The sequence below is a fragment of the Sebastes umbrosus genome, chromosome 6 (genome assembly GCF_015220745.1).
Source record: "Sebastes umbrosus isolate fSebUmb1 chromosome 6, fSebUmb1.pri, whole genome shotgun sequence".
NCBI classification, from domain to species: Eukaryota; Metazoa; Chordata; class Actinopteri; order Perciformes; family Sebastidae; genus Sebastes; species Sebastes umbrosus.
Window position 1 is genome coordinate 9,307,130 of NC_051274.1, and position 19,464 is coordinate 9,326,593.

Sequence of the window (19,464 nt, forward strand, 5' to 3'; positions counted from 1 at the left end):
TAACCCAGCAGGTAAACTGGGCTAACAACCATCGACCCTGAGAGGCAGATGTTACATCAAACTCTGTGACCCAGGAGACATGGGTGTGCTTCTGCTCTGGAAAGTTTGAGCATTTCCCCTCTTTTTCTATACAAATGATTAATCGAGAAAATAAAGGTTAATTGCTGATTTACTGTACTTTTATAGCTAATATCAAAAACTGTGCCTCCATAGTAGGATATATATATCTATATATACATATACACATATATACATATATACATATATAGATTTATACATATATATATTATCCACCATGGATAATCACTTACATAAAGTTTTTTATATATATATATATATATATAGTAACCCAGTGCAGTACTGCCTGGCCATGTTCTTTAAGCTCTTTAGTATCTCTTCTACAGCTATTACCAGCTATACACAAATCAAAATACTTCCTCTACATTTTGGCCCTTCACTTAAATGATGCAAAGTACTACCCTTTTTTCCCCCAGATGATGCATTTAGGTCCTCTATCCACACGAGAGCAGACATTTTCTTCTACAATGAGAGCTCATATATACAGAATATATATAGGGTTACAAATTTAGACAGCTGTTAACCAAACATTTTGACTCCATAATAATCAACACTTAAACCCAGATAAAACAGACATTCTTTTAATAGGACCAGACAATTTTGCACCACAGCAGTTCATCAGTTTATTGGCCCACTTCAATCCAATATCGGTCCTACAGCTAAGAATCTTGGTATCATCTTTTACCGGTATATGTCTTTTGACCATCATGTCACTAAACTCGCTCTGAAACATTCTAAAAATGAAATGCATCTTGTCTTCCACAGATCTTGAACTATTAATTCACACTTTCATATTCTCCCGTCTAGACTATTGTAATTCCCTCTACACATAATCATATCAGGTCACAAACTGTAAAGAACAAACATTTGACCAAATGGATACAATAGTCTATTTGATGATCCTCATAGAATCTGACAGATCATGGATTTCATTGTAAGTAAGTAAGTAAAGTTTTATATATACAGCACCTTTTAAAACACACCCTTACAAAGTGCTTCACACAACAAATAAAACATCGAACAACGATAAAGACAGAGAATAATTACAATATGAAAAGAGAGAAACAACGAGAGACAGACCAGACTGAAACAGACAAACACATATGTGGATGAGGCCTATAAAAAGGTTTGCCTAAAAAGAAAATTGTCTTGTCCTATTAAAAGAGTGTCTGTTTTATCTGGGTTTAAATGGAGAAAGTTGAGAGACATCCCGTCTTTGGTTGCAGCTAAGCAGTCATGGTGGGAGGATGACTTGTAAGGCCTAACCTGTAGCCTAGTTTTGTCTAGCTGACCTCTGACCTTATTGGAGGGTGCAAATGGGGAAAAAAACACTTTCCTATTGAGTGAAAAAAAATCCCAATCATGTATTCTCCATTCTCAATCCAGACGTCCACCATGGATAATCACTTACATAAAGTATATATATATATATATATATAGTAACCCAGTGCAGTACTGCCTGGCCATGTTCTGTAAGCTCTTTAGTAGCTCTTCTACAGCTATTACCATACCAGCTATACACAAATCAAAATACTTCCTCTACATTTTGGCCCTTCACTTAAATGATGCAAAGTACTTCCCTTTTTCTTTTTTCCCCAGATGATGCATTTAGGTCCTCTGTCCACACGAGGGCAGACATTTTCTTCTACAATGAGAGAGCTTTGATCAAAATGAAACAGGTTGAACCACCTCCTGTTTACTGTAAATGTTTGCAAAAGTGAGTTCAACAACAGACAGCTGGCAGCACAGTCTGCGTCACAGCCGCGTTTTGCCTGAATGATGTGTAGCCAGTGAAATAAAATCAACTGACTCGTCATCATTTGTTGATGAACAAAGTCATTTTATTTTCATTATTGTTTATTAGATTCAAGGACCCCACAGTGACTTACACAGACCATTTTGAAGTCCCTTTGCCCCATTCAAATGCAGGCAAATGGAGGTTTTGGAGACATGACAGAGTTTCGTTTTACATGCCAACATGTATTTGAATTGCAGGTGCTCTCCTGTGTCTGTTTGTTTAGGGAAACCACCGTAGTTCCCCACCTGTCTTCACCTCCTCCAGCGTCCAACGAACTTCAACTGACAAATTCCAGGTGAGAGTTTATAGTTGGGTTACTTGCCGTAGGCCTACTGCTGTTTTATTTTTACAGGCTGGGAACAAATGTATGTTGTGGATCTCATGCCATTACGAGTGGAGAATAGCTCCATTCACACATTTTCTGGGATTATCCATTTGTAATGACTTTTTTTTTTGAGAGAGAGAGAGAGAGAGATTTTGAACCTTGCCTCATGCGCGTCTTGTGACTTTTTGCCACTGCGTTGCTTTTGGTGTGGCCAGCTCCCTGAAGAAAACAGTGATGTGAAAGTAGTAGGCTGAGAGGAGACACACTAATAGAGTCACAAGGCGGGACAATGGGGAACTGTGTGTGGGACTACTGGAGTTGCCTGGGGCACAACAGTATGCTACATTTACTTTGAACTTTTTCCTGACAGACCACTATGGCTGCTTATTTAATTTCTTTTAAATGGGAGACACTTTTCTGCTGTAAATGTGACTTTTTCACTTTAAACCCTAAAAAGATAATGATGCATTAATTAATGCTAATGCTCTTCCTGTAGAATACACTGAAGACAACTGTTCAAAATAAATGTATAATGTATGTTCTCGTGGCACATGCTCAGTGGAGTTTGAGCCCCCCAGCTATAGTTTGGTGTGTGTGACCCCCTTGTTTTGCTCACCCTCTCACCCCCTGAAAGGATAGCATTGTGACTTTTCCTTTTCCTGAATGCTCAAGTGTCAACAAAACCTCTCCGACAGCATTCTTTAAGAAAAGAGGAACTTTTTTATTCCTGTCCTGCGGGTGTTCAGCTCTGCAGTTATTTGCAAGTTCAGAGAACTTTATGAGGAGGTATAGCTAAAAGTTTTCGAAGAAAAGTTGCACAGAACATTTTGTTTTTAAAGTCAGATTCTAACTTTTAAGTGGACGTTTATTCAAAGCTTTTGTCAGAAGAGGTAAGTGTTTTTTTTTCCTTCATGTCACTTACTGTATATAAACTTTACACTTCAGTCAGTTTAAGTCCCCTTTAGAATATAATATATAATATAAAAACACACTATAATGGAATTATAAGCAGATACAAGGACGTTTCTAGAGTGTGTATCAATGTACAGGATTTGTCAAGAATTGTAACTTCTGTGAAGACATTTTATAGTTCAGCTGTATTTTACTGTATTGCCATTCATTATCTGTTTATACAGCAGCCTCTACTTTTCTATTCCCTCAGTAGGAGTTGTAATTGTGGACAAATGCATTAATAAACACTTAAATCTGCTTACAAATCCATTACAGTGAGTTATAAACCGTTAATTAGATGTTTGTTTGCTGCTTATAAATACTAGGCGGACTTAAAGTGAAGTGTTGAAGATAATTCTTTCTAAGTCACGTACAGTTTTACACTTTTTGCATTAAAAGTTTGTTCAACTACTTTTCTATAATGACACAACTAGTGAAATGTAATTTAATTTGTCAAGAAGATGGCTACACTGTGGCGGATGGTAGAAGAAACCCTGATTTTTTTTTATTTCCTCTTCAGGCACATGGTGATGTATAGCCGAATTCTTCATCTCAAGGTCAATGGGTCATCAATAGCTGTGCTCTCACGCTCTGACCGTGACCAGGCCATGAAGGATGGTGAATTCTCTGAGAAAGGTAGGACAAATGTCTAACTGTTAGGAAATCTGTGTTTGTGTGTGTTTTTGAGAGGTTGTGTGTTTACTCTTCCCTCCTCTCACCATTTGACCTTCATACAACGCCATATTACTGTAGAACCACAATGTACAGATCAGTCTATAATGATTCCCATGCTTCGTCTGGCTCTTGTACATTTCCCCACTAAATAGTTGTAAGGTGTAATGAGCTTTCTGGTGACAGAAAACTGCCTGTAAAAGCCGTTTCTCACCAGTGCCATGTGAAAACGCGGTGCAGGATTGCGGAAAATTTGCATGCAGATTTTCTGCATTGACAACTATGCACACCGTATTATCCATGTTGCTGTGTTCCATTTTCCTCAATGAGGCCCAATGAGTTTCCTCCTAAATAGTGCCAGTGTCCACTCCACACAACCACAACCTATCCAGACAGAGAGTGTCTAAGGGACAAACGTTAGCTACACAATACAAAAACTAATCGGATCCCAAATATGATGCTAAACGCTAACGTTAGCTGTTGTTGCTAGCCCCGTTCCGTGACCAACATATAACATTTTGCAAGTGCACATCAGCTACATCACCATCTTCATCGTATCCCAGCTGCTGGGCGATCTCAAGCCACATATAGTTTGGTTGTTGAGGTAGTATTGTTTGTCCAACACTATTGGGTGTTGAGAAGGGGGCGGCCCATTGTTATTCCGAAAAACACCAAAAGTGCAACAAACAAATGCTAGCTAATTATTATGCAGAACGACGGCGATTAGTTGGAACAAAAAATAAAAAAGCGTCTGCTAAATGAAATAGTAGAATTGTAGAATTGTATTCCCATATAGACATTTTCAAATTCTTTTTTTTTATTTGCAGATCATGAAACCAAGGTAATAATAGTTTTGATTTGATTTTAGTTTTGACTTTTCAATTTCATTTTAGTTTAGTTTTAGTTTATTTATTATTTTCAGAAAGGGGACTTTTCTTTATATATTTAGTTTTGGTTTGTTTTTGGCGCCATCTCCTGGAAGGTCATTCAGTTTCTGTGGTTCAATGTCATGAGAGTTGACAGAAAGGTAGTGATATATTATAGCTAAAAAACTAAAACTGAAATGAATTTACGCTCATATTTATTACATTTGTATTAATTTTTTACCCAGACAATATTGTATCACTTTAGTTTTCCTTAAATGTTAAATAGTTTTTATTTAGTTTCAGTTTACTAAAACCATTTTTCACTGCTTATTTTCATTTTAGTTTCAGGTTTAGTTTACTATTATATAAACCCTGCATGAAAACACATCACAACTTTTGACACAGATTTCTCTCCGTACTGCTGCACCGACTCACTGCCCAGGTGTTGCTGCAAGCTCACACATGGCCGATTTTACACCCCAGTGCCCGCCTATGGCACATTAATCCTCAGATAGCACGTTGTAACGCGGTGTATCACTCTGTGAAGGGGAAGGCTGACCCACGTTCTCCTTCAGCACCAGGTGGTACTCGGTGTCCTCGGTGTCAATGTGATGAAAAAACAAAAGATGTTGCCTTTGTAGCATATATCAAGTAATTCATTAACTATATACCCGGCAATGGTATAAATATTTTTTTCCGTAGAAAATGAGTCGATATGGACTCTGCTTTTGCTTCATCAATTATATCATACAAGTATAGTATATTTTATTATGATGTTTTCATAGATGAAGTCTAGAGGAGAGAGGCTGTTGGCAGTGGCAGGAGAATGGCTGTGAAGGAATGCAGCGAGGTGTGTATGAAAGGAAAAATCAAGCGTCTATGTGTATTTATTTTATCCATGCAGTAGATTTGCATTAATCTACATATATTTTGTGTATTTGTGCTACTGAAAGAGAGAAGAAGAAGAAGAAGAAGAAGAAGAAGAAGAGAGAATATAGTAGTATGTGTTTTGTAGTGTGCACTTATCGTAAAACAGCCCCTTGGACAAAGTGTGGCAGTGTTTACTGCTGCTGTGCTTTTAGCAAATATCCATCTTTACCTCAGTGTCGTTATCACCCTACTTATTATGGATTCACAAACGACACACACACACACACACACTCACAGGAAACCGCCCCCTATAGTCCTTCCAATTGACACACTCGGTTTAGCTTTGCGAGAGATTGTGTGTTATGTGCATCTGCGAGTGTGCGTGTGCCTCTGTGTGTGTTAGCGTGTGTGACGATGTGTGTGTGTGTGTGTGTGTGTGCCCAATAGACTGAGTTATGAGCGTGAATGGAGTGAATGGTATTTGACCATGTGCATTGTGTTTTATGAGATGAGCAGGCTTTAATGACTCTGTCACCAGTAAATGGGCTCTGATTTGTAGCACAGCTGTCGCTCCTTACTCTGATCAACTCGGGCCTTCTGGAGACACACACACACGCATACACACACACACACCCACAGAGCATACACCTCACCTAAACATCCGTTTTAAACTGTATATGCTCACAGTGCAGTTCATGTAGATTGGGATTCTGGCACAAACAGTCTCATTAACATGTGTTGTCGATACAGAAAGTAATTGCAATCTGAAGTCTAATCAGAGAGAAATTACAGCTGTTCAGATGCAGGCAGCAGTCAGACATTAGATCTCATATCCAATCAATGCAGCTATTCCTCAGAGGTACCACTGATCTATAATGTGGAATTGGTAGTGCGGCTTTGATCCCATTTTAGTGGATACAGTGCAGGTGGAGTCATGTTATTCATTAACACACTGTGTGCAGATGTAGGGGTGGTGTTGTGAGTTCCTCTTCAACCGTTGGGGTGTGGGAGTGGGGGGCAAATGCAAAGACTATTTGACTACAGGGATCAATAACATATCACAACATTGAAGCATTGCAATCTTGGTAATTTCATTTCTTGGTAAGGGGTCTGGTGACGGTGGTGATGTGTATGATAACATGGGGAATATCTTCAGCTACAGCCTGGTACAATGTTACCAGTTTACATGCGATAATGATGCATGGGTATTTTGTTTTCTGGTTGTTTTGCATGTGTTCTGTCTTTGGTGATGGACCTTGTTTTCTGTCTGATGTGATCGGGCTAGCCCGTTGGCTTTAAATAACTTTTAAACTGTGTTAGCTTCCCAATTTTTTACTTTGTACTACTACTATTATTCTAGGCCCTGCTTTACCGTAAACAGTTTCACCTTTATTTCTCTATTTATTTTGTTAGCCTACTTGACTTACGACCTTTGGGTTTTCTCTGTCTTCAAGAGATAGTTTGCAAAGCAATGTACTCCTGTGGACAGGGGGCATCAAAACATATTGTAGCCACCTTAAAAAAAAATCAATATCAGCTTAACTGTATATTAATTTGACTATTATTTTTACCACTTCACCTTGCCATCAGACAGGGAACTGAAGCTATTGTCTATACTGCTCTTTTTAAAGCCATCAGACTCCTCAACACAAGCAAAGTAACCAATCGAGGCGGCGGTAGACCAGCAACTTCTGTGTTCTACTTTTTACTATTTTTGTTAAAGTAGTGGTTTCACTGAAATCACTCCGGCATAAGGGTGTAGAAAAACATGTGGTCATCACTAGTTTGCAGGGCAAGCCAGGTTATTACAATGGATAAGTTATTCTTAAAAAAAAAAAAGGATATTCATTTTGTCTTTAGTCTGTAGTATGCAGCTGTTAACACAAAGGATCCTACACTTCCCAAAATGCAACTCAATGGCATCCTTTATTATATCCTCTCTGCCACAAAATAAGCACTTCTGTCAAGCCTCACACCTTCAGTTTGTAACTCAGGCACATACTACTTTTATTTATTTATACTTTTTTATTACATCATCAGGGTTATTTAGTTAGTTAGTTCAGAAAGCTCCTCCAGATGCACAGAGACAGCTGTTTTCACAGGCCGTATGATAGGCCACTTCTTGTGACAAGAAAACTAAACTTCATGTGTAGTTAAATCCGTGGATATCCCCCTTTTTTTTTTTTTTTTTTACACTTTATGACTTTATAGGGAGATGTTCAAACTTATTTTTCATCAGCTAAATTCTGATTATTTTGTATATGTTTGGTAGAATTGTTAGTTTGGCTCTGTAGTATGGTCTGTGCTAAAAAGCTGTGATGTTGGGAGTATTGCTATTATAACTTCTTACCAGCAGATGTCACTGTTGCAAAGTATTTGCTGAGTTTTGCACAGTTTCTTCCGGTGTTTTGCTTTCCAGCAATCGTCCCTCTCCTCTTCAATTCACTGCATCAACTTACAGACATTCAAACGGTTGCATTGATCCGGCCATCTGTCTTGTTTACTCTGCAGACTCAGAGCCAACTGACAGTGTAACAGGTGTGCCCTTTTCATTTCAGGGAAATGTCAGTGCAATCTTACGACGATGTGTATGAAGTGTGCGCGTGTGTGTGCGTGGCCTGTGCATTATCAAGTTTGAAATGATTCCCATGTTATGCTCTCTCTCTCAGCATCATGTCCTTTGTGTCTTTTACTCTCTTGTCTACTTCTCTGTGTTCATTTAGCCGTGAGCTGCAGCAGCGATTCCACTCATGTACGCTGCACCTTGTTGACTTTAGCCTCATTAGAAGGCCAAATGAATATGACGAGTTGTGACATTAGGCTACAGCTGGAACAAATGTGCCAGCCGCTCACTCTCCAGCCCGGCCAATTTCTCTCTCTCCCTCTCTCACTCTCTCCATTTCTCACACACACAAACACACACACACACACACACACACACACACTCGCACACACACACACACATACACACACACACACACACACACACACACACACACACAAATGTGTGCCCACTTATTTTTCAGGGATGGGCTTGGTGGGGTTGATGGGTTTGCAACAATATTGGAAATGTAGATGGGCCTGTGTTTTGAATTGGATTGCACGCTTTGATGCAGAGACAGATTGTAAACTGTGATTTTATTAAATCCTTCATTAGGATTCATCAGTGAGATTGGATCAGAAAAAGGTCACTGTGCAGATGCTCCCCCCACCTCTCTCCTTTTTGCTCCATCCCCCCTTATATATACCCTCCCCTCTTTCCCTCTCTCTCTCTCCCTCTCTCTCCAATCAGCAAAGCATAAGGGGGCTTGCTTTCACCCACCATCTCTCCCTCATGCTCTCTCTCTCTTCCCTCGCTAGCCCTTGCCTGAAACAAATTTGCGATGAAAATGGGAAAAAATGATCATCATGGGCCTGCTAGAGAAACACAAGGTGAAAGTGACATTATCCCCCCGCCCTGGACCCCCCCCACCCCATCCTCCTCCCCCTCACAGCCATCTAGGCTGGCGCCAGTGGGGACGCCTGTGCCACAAATCATTTGTATACTCTCATTTCTGCAAGCGGCCCGCGATGTTGCTTACTGCTTAGCGAGCAGATGACTTTCAGAAAGAGGAGTGAATTGGGAGGGGGGGGGGCAGGGGGGGTGAAGAGATGGGGAGATGAGGAAAGAGGAGCAGTAGGAGGGAGAAGAAAGGGGAGGGGAAGGGGGGGTGGGGGGGGGGGGGGGGGGGGGGGGGGAAGGAGGGGGGGGGAGGGCAATTTGCCAGCGTGCAAGTACGTCTGTGGGAGTTGGATCTGAAATTGAGAGGGAAATTGTGTGCGCCATATGTCAAGTTCTGCAAAGGAGGTTTTCATTGTGCACCTATATTGTGTGTGTGTGTGTGTGTTTTCCGTTTCAGAATGAAGCATCTGGGTTGTTTATTGAATCACCTTCGCCATTCCCTGCATTCCCTGCTATTATCACTGAAAGAGCTGCAGCCCCCCCTTAACAACAAGGAAATGGGAAATGTGGCGCACATATTGTCTGTAGCTAGTGTTTGGTCATCTTTGTCTCTCACACATGTACGCACACACACACACGCACACACACACACATACACACACACACACACACACACACACACACCCTTCCCCCACCCCCTGCCCAGTGTGAGACATCATGATTCTTCTGGTACACTGAATACATTCTCCATGCAGTCTGAGCATTTGTCCGTGCAGGCAAACATGTGACATTACCAGGAAAAGAATATTATTTCACCTCAAAGACACACAAACACACACACACACACGCACACACACGCACACACACACACACACACACACACACACACACACACACACACACACACACACACACACGCACACACACGCACACACACACACACACACGCACACACACACACACACACACACACACACACACACACACACACACACACACACACACACACACACACGCACACACACACACACTTGAATCCCCAGGTTCATAAAACAACCATAAACACACCTATAAGTATAGATGCACGTTCACCTTCATGTGCACACAAACACTCTCTATGCTTGTGTGCCTCTACGCCCCATACACACATAAACACACACACACACACAAAACCAGATTCTCACATGAACACATAAATATGCGCATACACACGCTCATACACACCAAACATCACCTTCTTGCATACAAACATAAACACTCTCTCTCACCCCGGCCCACCCATCCACCCACACATAGACATAGTACACACCCACAGTCAGGTTCATGTGGAGTAAATACAGAGCGGAGACAGTGTGGCACAGTGACCTGCAGAGGAACCCGTACACTTTGCCTGCTAGTTCCACAGGGCCCTGTGCTTTCAGGAAAGCCATGCAGTATTCATGGCTCAGTCACAGGGATCCACGAGGCAGGATGGTAGAGGCAGCAAACACAGTGGAAGTGCGCTGCAAGCAGCTCAGCAGGGCACTGTTGTCGGTGTTACACAATATGCATCGTAGATCCGCTGTGTGTTTTTTGTGTTTGCTGCGTCATCTGTGAAGTGGAACGGCTTCCTTTCCCAAAGTGCATTTTGATATTTTGAGAATTCAGATCTTTTTGTACGGATGTGTCTTTATACGCTGTTACACGTGTGCATGTGTGTGTGTGTGTGTGTGACTGCCGGTTTCAGGCGCATGTGTGGTCGGGTGTTCATGTTTCATGTGTTTGTATGCGTCCTCTTTACGCTCCACTGCCTGCTTTGAGAAATAGGTCTATTCCTCATTATTACCCCAAAGGCTGTCTGAGTGTGGACTGTCTCAAACACACACACACACACACACACGCTCATACTTGTGCACACACACACACACACACACACACACACATACGGAGGGAGCTCCCTGTGACCCACATTCATCAGATCCAACCCCGTGGGGCCTCCAGGGAGCTTCAGGGAAGTCGCGCCCCCAGCGTGGTGCACCGTGGCAGGGACTCTGAGATATACAGCCCCTGAACCCTGGTATTTAAATCCAGAGAAACATGCTCAGTTTGAGCACTGAACTGACTCTTATAGGTTTACTTTTTTTCAAGGGTATCGTAATACAATCCTGACATACCCAAATGTACATGGTTTTGGTAGTTGTAATTGTTCCTCCTGCCCACGTTGCCCATGATAAAGAGATCTATTCTTAGACTGATTCAATATAAGAGATGGAGGGGACAAAATCCACAGTCCTTGTTCTGTGCAGAAACTAATTTCCAAGTTCAGCCAAAGTAAATATGAGGCTTAGTATGAGTTGGACAAGTCAAGTGGATATTCTCTAAAGTCTTTTTAGTACAAAATGAATTCCGAAAATATCATGCAGGGTGCTGGTCTCATAAAGTAACTCAGTAAAAGTAAAAGTAACTATGTATAATAAGACAAAGAGTCTACAGCTATGATAGCAGCTCTGGGAGGCTGTACTTATTGCTAACGTCAGCATGCTCACAGTGACAGTGTGCTGATGTTTAGCAAATACGTATGTTCACCATCAGCATGCTAGCATTAGCAGTGAACACAAAGTACAGCTGATGCCGATGTCATTGAGTCTAGGGTTGGTAATGTTCTTCAAAAATATGTTTTGTCATATTTGTTGAAATTCTCATGTCATCCAGACAGCAATCAATAAATCAAATGCTCTGGCAAAAAAAAAAAAAAAAATCTGGTATCTGTGGCTGTTGCAGGACTGTAAGAAGCCCATCCAGTCATTTCATTCGGCCCGGATGTGATGATTGGACGGGCTACCTGCTTGTCTACCTACCTGCCTGCGTGCACTCTGCCTGTGCCTGTGTATATTTTTTAAAGCGTAGTTATCTAACGTACTCCTGCTGGCTTTGCAACATTACCAACCCTAGCTTTAAGTTTGCAGGCATTTGGTCATAATTCAATAGGCTAGACAAATTGGGAAAAAAAAAATAATTTTGAGCTGATTATGGCGGTAAATGAAAGGTCAAGGGATCACCACAGTTATTACAAATTCACCCTGAAGGGGGCATGAATATGTGTGTACCAAATCCATCACAATCCATCCAATAGTTCTCGAGACGTTTCACTCAAAGCCACAAATGTCAACCTCATGGTGGCACTAGAGGAGAAGTTAGTAGGATTCATTCTGTGGGAACCATTAATGTCTGGACAGAAGTCTGCAAATCCATCTTGTAGATGTTGATATACTTCACTTCATAAGTAAAAACTTTGAATTTATGGTGATGCTAGAGGTGAGTTACTGTCTGCAATGATTTGAATTTAAACACAAGTAATTTACTGGCTCTGGTGTTTTTTGCACTGAAATAAGGGTAATCATTTTTATTGGGGGATTTTTTGTTTTACCTTCATTAGATAGTTTACAGTGCAGAGAGTTTGGGTGGAATTAATTTCCTCTAAAAAGAACAGTACAAACTTATTTTCCTAACGTGCCAGCCATAAAGAGCCTGCCCTGCTGACCGCGCTGAGGCCCTTAGCTTTTTAAGGCCCAGTCAGCAAAACACTGAAACGTTTCTTCAAGAATCAAACATAAATCACTGAAGCATAATGAGAGCACTCACAAGTCATTTAAATGCAGTTTTCCGATAAGGGATTTTTCAGTTGCCTTTCGAAGATGAGAGATAGTGGGTGTTTTTGTATGAGCACAGTCTTCTCTGTTTCTGTGGAAAAATATTGTTTTGCGAACTTTCACAAAGTCTCACTGAGTCTAAAGACTCGAGACAAAATTTGTTTATCTCCTCATTATGGATGTGAAGCGCATCTCCCACCAGCACACAGTGTTTTAACAGCCGCTTTGTATGAGCTCAGGTGTCACACAAAGTTGTCTTGTTTTGCAACAGAGCGCCGCTTGTAACAAACTCCAAACTTTTCAACCAAGTTAGAGAATAGGCACTTTGATACTTGAATCTTTAGTTTGCTGCCTTCCTTTCTCAGACCAGGTGGGCGCCATTGAGAGGGAAATGTCCTCTTGGAGGGTGTAAGTTTGGGGTTGTAACTCATGAACGGGATGACTTTGAAAACACGCAAGCTGCAGAGTGAGTGAGTTTCGCAGACACTGAGCTCCTTTTGCGGTTGCGTTCTTCAGTCCTCATGAATAATTCGGCAGCGCCGCTTGTCACTGTCGTTGTTGTTGTTGTTGTTGTCGGCTGTGGTGTCACTCCTGTCTGAGAGAGACGGAGGAGACAGAGGACTCTTTACACTTCAGTCTCCTCTGCACTTCCTCTTTCATTCACAGGGAGAGGAAGCAGCGGGGCTGTGTGCTGTGTGTTTGTATGAGAGAGAGACAGAGAGAGAGGGGAGGGAGAGAGATGGGGAGGAATCATGTCTGCGTGTCTGGCATAATGGCCTGTTTGTGCCCCAGTAATGGTTTGAAGGAAGGAGGAGAGGGAGGAGAAGGAGGCGAAGAAGGGGCAACAGAGGTCCTAAGTGAACGAAAAACTTATTTTTCTATCTACATGTGTGGATTTTTCAGCAATTTTAAAAGGAATAATTTGACACTTTGGGAAATATTCACTTTCTTGTTGAGAGTTGGATGAGAAGATTGATACCACACTGATGCAGTGAATATGAAGCTATAGAGCCAGCAGCCAGAAACGTGGTAACAGCTAGAGGATCAGTCCACATACAGTACTCTTGCATTATCTGACTGACTGACTGACTGAGAAGAGACATGATAACACTGTCGTCAGCAAATCTTACAAGATGGTAATTTTTATATTTACTATAACAGTCATCTGTATATAAGACAAAAAATGAAAGGAGAAACGGCATAACCCTGTGGTGAGCGCCAGCGGCAACCTTCGGTGCTGAGAAATGAAGCCAATGCTGAAGTGCCAGGAACTGCAGTTCTATGAACGGCCACTTGAGGCTGGCTCCAAAAGCAAGTCAATCTAAATTACATAGACCCCCATGTAAGCCGACAATCCACCTCTTTGCCCATTATTGGATTAGATGGGAATTAGGCTGTGTCATTAATGCCAATATGACGACGACTGGTGCCACCCACAACCGCTCTTCAGAAACCTTTGAGTGATGTCACGGAGACTATACGTCCATATTTTTATTCAGTCTATACGGGTGAGCTGGCTGAAAAGTGATTCAGATGCTAACTGACTGAGTTCTGTTGGTGAGAACTATGATCTGTTTTTTGAAATGAGGATCTAAAAGGAAACAAGAAGTAAGCTCTTCTATATCAACCAGGAATTATAGGGAGCCTAGTGCAAAATAGACACCCTCTTTATGCCACTGTAACATTGCGAGTTAAGCTGCCTATCATTGTCAATGCACACACATTGAAAGAGAGTAATGAGCAAGTTCAGTGCAGAGGATGTTAAGGGAAAGATGCCAAAGAAGGCTGTACACACATTTATGAGGCTTTTTTTTTAGCAAATTGTAAACGGTATCTAATATGTAATAAATGGTTTATAACACACTATAATGCAGTTTCAAGAAGACATAAGAGCATTTTTATTAATTCATTTTATTATTAATTTTTAACTTTTCCTATGAAACAACCATAACTGGTGTATTAATAGTTAATGAATGATGAATACACACATGAACACATTTTTGTAGTGTGTTATAAAACGAAATGAAGATTTACGGCACAAAGGAAGCACGTCAACCTTTACCAAAACAAGAAGAGGATATAGGCAGCTATCCCTTAGGGGTGTGAAGCTTTCTTTATGTCACGATTCAATTCGATTTTGATTCTTGGGGTCACAATTCGATCCAAAATTGATTCTCGATCGAAACACCGTTGGTATTTCTGTATGTGTTGACTGGTGTGTCACTAACACACTACAGGACTACAGTAACAAAACAAAGCGGTGCCTAATGCTGCATTTCCACTGCTCTTTTTTTGGTTCTCCATTAGGAGAAGTTCTGGATAGTAGAGCTGGTGCCTGGTACTTTATTTTTGGTACCACCTTGGTCGAGGTTCCAAACGAGCTGAGCCGATACTAGAAAGTGGAGTTAAATCACTGCAAACCACTCATTGGTCAGAGAGAATTGGACATCAGCTGTTCTAGCAGCGGAGCATCGTAAAATACACTTCATTCAAACTCGACAGAAACAAAATAAAACTCACTAAAGCCAACAATCACCAACTCAGTCGGCCTTAAATCCCCTCTGATGTGCATCTTTGTTTGAGGGAACTAATAATTAACCAGTTACCAGTTAACATTAATAATAATGTTAACTGGTAACTGGACGCAACTGCCATTAATGCTAAGATGCTAACGTAGCTCCTCAGGGATTGTAGCTGTTATTGGCTAGAATTGTAATTTTATGAGTTATTGTTGTTCGTACGATTAGGCTACGACAGCTAATGTGTGCTAATGTCAGTTGTCACTTGTTGCCACAGTGAATATTCTCTTATTCTGCAGCCTGATGGAGACACCAGAGTCAAACTCAGTCATTCATCCGGTTCCACCACACTAACTGGGAACTTAATCACTGATGACAGAGATAGTACATGATACCAACATCATTATACTATTGGTTCATAAGCCTTGTTAGAAGTGGGAACCGAACGTCAGATATCTTCCACAACGATAAACAAAACATTACTATTGGATTTTTTTTAAATGTAATTCACAATCAGAATATTTTTTTTTAGGAAAAGCCATACTTTTATTCAGCTTTCACCTTTCTCTGGTGCCAAAAAAGCTCTGTGGATGTTTTTTTTTAATTATTCGTCTACATAGAAATTTTAATCAATATGACCTTTAACATACAGATGTTTTGAGGAAATAATGTTTACCATGTTCCAGGGCTGCTTATGTTAATTTATGTTATTAAATGACACTCCTACATTTTTTGGGGAATTTGATTAACAGATGTTATATTGGTTTGAAATGATTTTGACTTTCTGTCTATCTAGACCAGTTGGATACAGCATGTGTTATTGTTGGTGCAGGAAGGAAAAATAGGACTTTAAATAATTTCTATAGATTAGTCTTTGAACAATGTAAATGTAACAAATCCTACAAAGTACTTTTGGAATAATTTTTTGTGACTTTACATGCATCCTTAGGATATTATTATAATTATATTACTGCTCTTTCTGCCTGCGGCTGATTGTTTATTGATAGCCATCATGCTGCTGCAGGTGTTGATGTTCTATCTCTATCGGGGTCTGTTCGGGTCGACCACATTTTGAATCGGGCCTGACTGTGCAATTCGGATCGGGTCTCTTTTAAAAAATGTATGCGCATCATGTTCGGGTACCAACATTTTGGAACCGTGAAGTACAGAAAAACAAAATCTGAATACTTTATTTTTGCTTTTTGATACATTTTGCTTTGCCATTATGGGTTTTATTCTGTAGAATAAATTGCCCAAGAAAATAAATCTAATCCAAATATAACACAATAAAAAAATGTCTGTTTCCAAAGCTGCTGTAAGTATGGTAATACATATGTTACAGTGTAGTGAATATGGGTTGTCTCATCATTCAGTGCAGTATAATGTGGCTGCAGTCAGGGGGAACCCCATAATATAATACCCCCCCAACACACACACACACACTCCAGTAAGTACACTTCTGAAACACAATGCAGGACAAAATGAATGAGAGGAGGGCGAAGGTGTGCATAAGTGTGTGTGTGTGTGTGTGTGTGTGTGTGTGTGTGTGTGTGTGTGTGTGTGTGTGAGTGTGCGTGTGCGTGTGCGTGTGCGTGTGCGTGTGCGTGTGCGTGTGCGTGTGCGGGATGGAGGGGGGGGCCTCTATTTGCATGCAAATAGCCAAACGCACCAGTCCTCCGCTGCAGGGATGACAAAGAGCATTCTGGGATTGCCTGGGCTTGTTTGTCATCCATCAGTGGAGAGAGGAGGAGAGGACGGTGGTCAGCATGGTCAACAGAAACAACATGGAGAGAGAGAATGGATAGAGACAGAGGAAGAAGAGAGAGAGAGAGAGAGAGAGAGAGAGAGTTGGCAAATGGATTCTTCCATCTTCAACAACAAAACACAGATCAAGGACAAAGGATAGACAGTGAGCTCACTTTCACTTCCTGGCCTCTCTCTCTCTCTCCATCACTAGCTCACCCACTCCACGTCTTCCCACCATCCCCGTCTCTATCTTCCCCATCTTTCTGTGTACTTTGCCTTCCATCCTATGCTATTTCCCATAACTCTGTTTTACACCCCCTCCTTCTCCCCTTTTCTCTTTCTGTCTCTTCTTCGATTTCCCTGGTGGACTCTTACAGTAAACTGCCTGCGTAATTTAAATGCGATGCCTTCCTTTTCAAATGGATGGCGTGCAGGACATGAGGAGGGAGAGGAGAGGAAAGAGGGGAAAGGGGAGGGGAAGCAATGAATCCCATTATCACATATATCGGAAAGGCTTAGAGCACGGGCTTCATGCACAGAGGCCTCAATAAGCCAAATAAACCAACAGGGATCATGTTGTCTACAGAATCTACAGAAACATTTGGGAGATCTTATTTGTTTGTTTTTTAAAGTTTCTGTTTGTTCGTTCTTTTGTGTTGCATACATTTGTTTGCATGTTAATTTGTGCAAGATCTGTTGCACTGTGTTTGTATGTGTTCATCCAGGCCTGTGGTTCTCATAGCGACAATAATGCTTTGACTTCTTACACACATCCACTTCCACTTCCACACACACACACACTCGTGAACTAGAGGTGTTTTGTAAATATACGAATAAATCTTTAACGCTGAATCTTCCAACTGAACCGACTATGCCGAGTCACCATTGTTACGGAACAAATCGGCAGCTTTTAGCAGTTGCATTGCATTTGAACGATGATGCCTTCACTTACTGTTGTGCATACCGAACTGCTTTTGAATGGTGATGCGTTCATTTCCTGTTTGTACATACTAAATTTCAGTTTGGACAATGATGCGTTCACTTACACTGTGTCTACACAGGAGGTGCGAGCAGCAGCAGCTTCAGTGCTCCATCTGTGTCTACACAGGAATCGTTCAGGCACAGTACTGAGTTGTAGGTCACCCGTGTTTTAGCAGCACTTAGAGCCCAATACACAATCACTGTATAGTTACATGTATAAAATGGAAGAAAATAGACTTAAAAACCTAAATTATTTGCCTCAGGCTGCGTTCACGAGCGGGAAATGAGAGCTGTTATGCGGCCTGTGTAGACGACTAGATTGATTAAAAAAGAAGTTTATTTGTTCCATTATACGGAGGACTGAAAAACGTGGCTGAAACGCCTCCTGTGTAGACACACTGTCTCTGTTGTGCGTACTGAAGTACTTTTGAGTGGTGATAGAGTCGCTTAGGCTAGAAAGTAATTGAACGAACTTCATAGTCTTTGACTACGAATCTTTAAACTGAGCTGAACAAAATGACACTCAAAGTGAAATGTCACAGCGGTATGAACGGTAATGCGTTCACTGACTGCTGTACATACTGAAGTGCACTTGAACGATGAAGCGATTGCTTAGCTTAGGAAAAAGTTAATGAACTACAGTACATAGTCTGTGACTATGAATCTTTGAAACTAAATGAACAGAATGATTCATAATTTAAACATTAATGTGAACAGAAGTAAATCTGTTTGCATAAGTTTGTGTGACACCCCTTTCACACCGAGGGCTTAACCAGAGTTGAACCAGTGTTGATTGTGTGTCTGAAAGGGTTAACCCGCATTGACTGACTCTCCCAGGTCGAGAGGTGGGTCGGACCAGGGTCGATTTTAATGTGAACGGCACGCACCAGGGTCGCTAACAACCGGGGTGGGACAAATCTATTTGGTTGCAAATGGAGACGCACAGTCGTGACGTAACTGTCACAAGTAGCTCAAATAAACGGTGGGACGGCAGCAGCAATGATTTCACATAGATTGGAGGTGAACGACGGACGAGAACAACGCGGATATGTGGCTAGACTTTGAGGTGCGGGAGCTCCTGGCCGTCCGTGGTACTGTAGGCATCGACCTGGTTACCGAAGTATCGGTTCTCGTGACATCCCAAGGAATCACACAGAGTGACAATAAAAAATGTCCATAAAAACATACAATAACTAACTAGAACAGGTCTTAAAGACACAAGATGGGATACCGTCTGAGCTGGCAGCATTGCGGGCTTTGACAGAGTTAAAAACCTTACTCACGTCAGTCTCAGTCACTTGATGCGGTGCCTTGTCGAGTGAGCGCTCAACGAGGTTCCGTGTATTGCCTGGTGGACCCGAGCCGCTGTCAAAGCGGGTATAGAACCTGTTCGGGTCAACCGACAGTGATGCGGTGGTGTTGGTAAAACCGCCTGGTTTAGGTTTGTAATCCGTTATTGCTTGTAATCCCTGCCACATGCGCCTGGAGTCCTCGCCGTCGTAATGCTGTTCAACTTTATCCTGGTATTGTAATTTAGCTGACTTGATGGCTTTCATGATATGTTGTAATCGATAGATACTGTAAATC

At 41.4% G+C, this 19,464-nt stretch overlaps 1 protein-coding gene across 5 annotated transcripts in view; it reads left to right on the plus strand.

The window, feature by feature from the left end:
• The first annotated feature begins 2,106 nt into the window (after nt 1-2,106).
• The window catches only part of myt1b (myelin transcription factor 1b), a 119,364-nt gene continuing 102,006 nt past the window's right edge, over nt 2,107-19,464 (plus strand). For 2 of the 5 annotated variants that reach the window (XM_037773705.1, XM_037773710.1), the window contains exon 1: nt 3,678-3,788. In XM_037773705.1, the coding sequence (XP_037629633.1) occupies nt 3,683-3,788 (106 nt within the window). In that variant the 5' untranslated portion in view covers nt 3,678-3,682. Of the gene's footprint in view, nt 2,172-3,672; nt 3,789-19,464 lie in introns of those variants that run through there. The other 3 variants (XM_037773711.1, XM_037773707.1, XM_037773706.1) reach the window with 2 other exon arrangements.